This window comes from Anomaloglossus baeobatrachus, chromosome 5 (assembly GCF_048569485.1).
Source record: "Anomaloglossus baeobatrachus isolate aAnoBae1 chromosome 5, aAnoBae1.hap1, whole genome shotgun sequence".
Classification (NCBI taxonomy): Eukaryota; Metazoa; Chordata; class Amphibia; order Anura; family Aromobatidae; genus Anomaloglossus; species Anomaloglossus baeobatrachus.
Genome location: NC_134357.1, coordinates 116,546,005 through 116,552,014, shown reverse-complemented (window position 1 = coordinate 116,552,014; position 6,010 = coordinate 116,546,005). Strand labels below are relative to the sequence as shown.

At 54.4% G+C, this 6,010-nt stretch overlaps 1 protein-coding gene across 1 annotated transcript in view; it reads left to right on the top strand.

Moving 5' to 3' along the window:
• The first annotated feature begins 2,486 nt into the window (after positions 1-2,486).
• Positions 2,487-6,010, top strand: part of VPS26A (VPS26 retromer complex component A) — a 100,986-nt gene continuing 97,462 nt past the window's right edge. The window contains exon 1 of the mRNA XM_075348794.1: positions 2,487-2,594. Coding sequence (XP_075204909.1) covers positions 2,592-2,594 — 3 coding nt within the window. The 5' untranslated portion in view covers positions 2,487-2,591. The remainder of the gene's footprint in view (positions 2,595-6,010) is intronic.

The window sequence follows — 6,010 nt, the reverse complement described above, 5'->3', positions numbered from 1 at the left end:
AGAGATGGAGGGAGATGGAGAGAGATGGAGAGAGAGGGCAAGAGATGGAGAGAGATGGAGAGAGAGGGCAAGAGATGGAGAGAGATGGAGAGAGATGGAGGGAGATGGAGGGAGATGGAGGGAGATGGAGAGAGATGGAGAGAGAGGGACGAGAGATGGAGGGAGATAGAGGGAGATGGGGAGAAATGGAGGGAGATGGAGAGAGATGGAGAGAGAGGGACGAGAGATGGAGTGAGATAGAGGGGAGATGGAGAGAAATGGAGGGAGATGGAGAGAGATGGAGAGAGATGGAGGGAGATGGAGAGAGAGGGACGAGAGATGGAGGGAGATGGAGAGAGAAGGCCGAGAGATGGAGGGAGATGGAGAGAAATGGATGGAGATGGACAGAGATGGAGAGAGAGGGCCGAGAGATGGAGGGAGATGGAGAGAGAGGGCCGAGAGATGGAGGGAGATGGAGAGAGAGGGCCGAGAGATGGAGGGAGATGGAGAGAGAGGGCCGAGAGATGGAGGGAGATGGAGGGAGATTGAAAGAGATGGAGGGAGATTGAGAGAGATGGAGGGAGACAGCCAGAGATGCCCCTATGTATGAGTGGGCCAGCGCCCTTAGCAATGGCAGGTCCTGATTACTGCTCGTCCTTTCCTGTACTCAGCACATTATGTCCGCTTCACAGACGTGTAATGAAGGGTCGGCACAGTAGTCTCAGCCCCGTCCAAACCTCTTCTTAGGCTGCTTTCACACTACATTTTTTTAACATGCGTCCTGAACGTTTTTTTAACGCAAAAACGGATCCAGTGCAAATGCGTTTTTATTTCAATGCATTTGCAATGGACTCGCGTCAACATGCGTTCACCTGCGTTTGCGTGCATTATAGTGAGGATCCAGCGACTTGCAGTTTTTTAACTTTTTTCAAAAACGCTACTTGTAGCGTTTTTGAGCTGCGTCCAAATACTGCAAATTGCTGGATCCTGAGAATACTGCATGCAAACGCATGTGAATGCTGGCATGCTGATAGACAGGATCCTACTTGGTCTACTGAGCATGCCCAGAAACCAGCCTGGTGTGATCAGTCTCTCTCTCCCCCTCCCTCTCCTCTCTCTCCCCCGCCTGAGAGCTGCGGAGGCTCGTAACCAAGGTAAACATCGGGTAACTTGCTTGGATACCCGATGTTTACCTTGGTTACGTGTGCAGGAAGCCCGGCTCCTAGCAGCTGCAGACGCTCGTAACCAAGGTAAATATTGGGTATCCAAGCAAGTTACTCGATGTTTGCCTTGGTTACGAGCCTCCGCAGCTGTCAGATGTCGGCTCCCAGTCTGTCACGTTCAGTTCCCCTCACTCCCGATCACATGACTCCAATGCCCGCCCATAAACTTCAAGTGACAGGATCCTGCAAAATAACACTTGCGTTTGCATGCGTTTTTCTTTACGCATATATGGGACCCCAGATATCACACATGTATCCACTATCCTGCAGATCTGTGATAAATATCCACTGACAGACGCCCCCTCTAAATCACAAAACCCTCCATCCGGCCTTACATAATAATAATAATTAATAATTTTATTAATTTATATAGCGCTATTAATTCCACAGCGCTTTACATACATTGGCAACACTGTCCCCATTGGGGCTCACAATCTAGAGTCACATGTATTGCTTTTAACCCTTTCCCTCCCTAGGACCCCACCACCCTGCGGAGCTGCCGCCCCACCACCCTGCGGAGCTGCCGGCCTACCTACACCCCACATACTGCCTCCTCCCCAAAACCCTTTAGAATGTAAGCCCGCAAGGGCAGGGCCCTCTTCCCTCTGTACTAGTCTGTATACTGTAACTTGTGTATGTATTCTGTATGTAACCCCTTCTCATGTACAGCACCATGGAATTAATGGTGCTCTATAAATAAATAATAATAATAATATTAATAAGACACAGCAGGACACCCCTGGGAGGGTGCGGGTGTAGGGGCCAGGAGCCGCTCTCCCCCTCTCTGGCAGCATTATGTGGAGATCTCCCCATAGGCAATCTCGGGGTGCTGCCTGGTTGCCATGGCAGCTGGAGCCCCCACAGAGGGGCTGTATCGGAGTTACTTGCCCCATACACTGTATAGTGAAGCGCTGCGGGATAAATACAAACCAACAAATCAGTCACTTCAGGGAGATAAAAAAATGGAAATAAAAATTATAATAAATGTATCACTGATCACCTTTTCCCCATCCAAGAATAAAGAATAGGACGCAGATTAGTTGTATTAGTAAATATTGTGTATGTATGGGGAGGAAAAGGGAGGACGGAAAGCATGAAGGTGCAGAAAGGAGGAATTACCCGGTCCTGATGGGGTTAAACACACCGGCCAATCACGGCTCTTATCTAATATTTGGGGGGTAAGTCCGTACTATCCGGGAGACGCCCTCTCTGTACGCCCCCCTTTTTGCAGAGCAGCCCCGCCCTCTGGTACGTCACACGGCTCTATAGTCAGCTGACCCGTCACGAGGGAGTCGCGGCGTCAGGCGGTGTCCGCCTCCTGAGGTCACGTGACGGCGGCAGCGGGTGGAGCTGTGAGGTCGGTGTAGAGGGTCCGGTCGGCGGGAGAAGATGGTGAGTGCGCGGAGACCCCGAGGGGAGCGGCCTCCTCTGCACACCGAGGACAGCGGTGACCGGAGCGGCGCCTGCAGGATGACAGGCCGGGGATGAGCTTGGGCCTAGTGTGGCCGGCGCTGTCACATTACTCTGGGTGGAAGTACAACTTCCATAGACATGTGATGAGTGCGTGCAATGGAGCCCCGGGTCCTGCGCTCGGCCTGGTATCACCGCCCCAGAGGAGGCTGACTGCACGGGACCCCGAGCTGCCACTGGGGAAGGGGGGTGGGGGTGGGACTGTACACTGGGGAAGGGGGGGGGGGGTGTGACTGTACACTGGGGAAGGGGGGGGGGGACTGTACACTGGGGAAGGGGGGGTGACTGTACACTGGGGAAGGGGGGGGGGTGACTGTACACTGGGGAAGGGGGGGGGGGTGACTGTACACTGGGGAAGGGGGGGGGGGTGACTGTACACTGGGGAAGGGGGGGGTGACTGTACACTGGGGAAGGGGGGGGGTGACTGTACACTGGGGAAGGGGGGGGGTGACTGTACACTGGGGAAGGGGGGGGGGTGACTGTACACTGGGGAAGGGGGGGGGTGACTGTACACTGGGGAAGGGGGGGGTGACTGTACACTGGGGAAGGGGGGGGGTGACTGTACACTGGGGAAGGGGGGGGGTGACTGTACACTGGGGAAGGGGGGGGGGTGACTGTACACTGGGGAAGGGGGGGGGTGACTGTACACTGGGGAAGGGGGGGGGTGACTGTACACTGGGGAAGGGGGGGGGGTGACTGTACACTGGGGAAGGGGGGGGGTGACTGTACACTGGGGAAGGGGGGGGGGTGACTGTACACTGGGGAAGGGGGGGGGGTGACTGTACACTGGGGAAGGGGGGGGGTGACTGTACACTGGGGAAGGGGGGGGGGTGACTGTACACTGGGGAAGGGGGGGGTGACTACACTGGGGAAGGGGGGGGGTGACTGTACACTGGGGAAGGGGGGGGGGGTGACTGTACACTGGGGAAGGGGGGGGGTGACTGTACACTGGGGAAGGGGGGGGGGTGACTGTACACTGGGGAAGGGGGGGGGGTGACTGTACACTGGGGAAGGGGGGGGGTGACTGTACACTGGGGAAGGGGGGGGGGTGACTGTACACTGGGGAAGGGGGGGGGTGACTGTACACTGGGGAAGGGGGGGGGGTGACTGTACACTGGGGAAGGGGGGGGGGGTGACTGTACACTGGGGAAGGGGGGGGGGTGACTGTACACTGGGGAAGGGGGGGGGTGACTGTACACTGGGGAAGGGGGGGGGGGGTGACTGTACACTGGGGAAGGGGGGGGGGGGTGACTGTACACTGGGGAAGGGGGGTGGGGGTGACTGTACACTGGGGAAGGGGGGTGACGTGACTGTACACTGGGGAAGGGGGGTGACTGTACACTGGGGAAGGGGGGTGACTGTACACTGGGGAAGGGGGGTGACTGTACACTGGGGAAGGGGGGTGACTGTACACTGGGGAAGGGGGGGGGGGTGACTGTACACTGGGGAAGGGGGGGGGGTGACTGTACACTGGGGAAGGGGGGGGTGACTGTACACTGGGGAAGGGGGGTGACTGTACACTGGGGAAGGGGGGGTGACTGTACACTGGGGAAGGGGGGGTGACTGTACACTGGGGAAGGGGGGTGACTGTACACTGGGGAAGGGGGGGGGGTGACTGTACACTGGGGAAGGGGGGGGTGGGACTGTACACTGGGGAAGGGGGGGGGGTGGGACTGTACACTGGGGAAGGGGGGGGGGGTGGGACTGTACACTGGGGAAGGGGGGGGGTGGGACTGTACACTGGGGAAGGGGGGGGGTGGGACTGTACACTGGGGAAGGGGGGGGGTGGGACTGTACACTGGGGAAGGGGGGGGGGTGGGACTGTACACTGGGGAAGGGGGGGGGGTGGGGACTGTACACTGGGGAAGGGGGGGGGGTGGGACTGTACACTGGGGAAGGGGGGGGGTGGGACTGTACACTGGGGAAGGGGGGGGGGTGGGACTGTACTGCACACAGTGATGGGTGAGCACAGCAATGTATGACATTAGTAAGAGTTTTCAATTTTTGGAGTGACCTCTCCTCTGTCTACAGTTTAAAAAAAAAAAACAAGCTGTGCTTTACTTACCCCCCCCCTCCCCAGGTTCAGCGCTGCTTCACCACTGCTTCCGATTTCTTGCAATGTTGTCTGCAGCACTGACATCAGTCACCAGCGCTGCAGATAATCAAGGTGCTCAGTGCCTCTACTGAATATAATGGCCACTCAGAGCTGATGACTTACAGAGCCTTGCAAAAGTATTCGTCCACCTTGAATTTTTCAACCTTTTCCCACATTTCAGGATTCAAATATAAAGATAAGAATGTTAATGTAATGGTGAAGAATCAACAAGTGGGACACAATTGTGAAGGTGAATGATATTTATTGCTTATTTTAAATTTTTGTAAAAAATAAATAACTGAAAAGTAGTGCGTGCAATATTATTCATCCCCTTTACTTTCAGTGCAGCAAACTCACTCCAGAAGTTCATTGAGGATCTCTGAATGATCCAATGTTGTCCTAAATGACTGATGATAAATATAAGTCACCTGTGTGTAATGAAGTCTCCGTATAAATGCACCTGCTCTGTGATGGTCTCAGTGTTCTGTTTAAAGTGCAGAGAGCATCATGAAGACCAAGGAACACAACAGGGAGGCTCGTGATACTGTTGTGGAGAAGTTTAAAGCCGGATTTGGTAACAAAAAGATTTCCACAACTTAAAACATCCCAAGAAGCACTGTGCAAGCGCTCATATTGAAATGGAAGGAGTATCATACCACTGCAAATCTACCAAGACCCGGCCGCCCATCCAAACTTTCATCTCAAACAAGGAGAAGATTGATCAGAGATACAGCCAAGAGGCCCATGATCACTCTGGATGAACTGCAGAGATCTACAGCTGAGGTGGGAGAGTCTGTCCATAGGACAACAATCAGTCGTATACTGCACAAATCTTACCTTTATGGAAGAGTGGCAAGCAGAAAGCCATTTCTCAAAGATATCCATAAAAAGTGTTGTTTAAAGTTTGCTACAAGCCACCTGGGAGACACACTAAACATGTGGAAGAAGGTGCTCTGGTCAGATGAAACCAAAATCGAACTATTTGCGCACAATGCCAAACGATATGTCTGGCGTAAAAGCAACACAGGTCATCACCCTGAACACACCGTCCCCACTATCAAACATGGTGGTGACAGCATCATAGTTTGGGCCTGCTTTTCTTCAGTAGGGACAGGGAAGATGGTTACAATTGATGGGAAGATGGATGGAGCCAAATACAGGACCATTCTTGAAGAAAACCTGTTGGAGTCTGCAAAAGACCTGAGACTGGGACGGAGATTTGTCTTCCAACAAGACAATGATC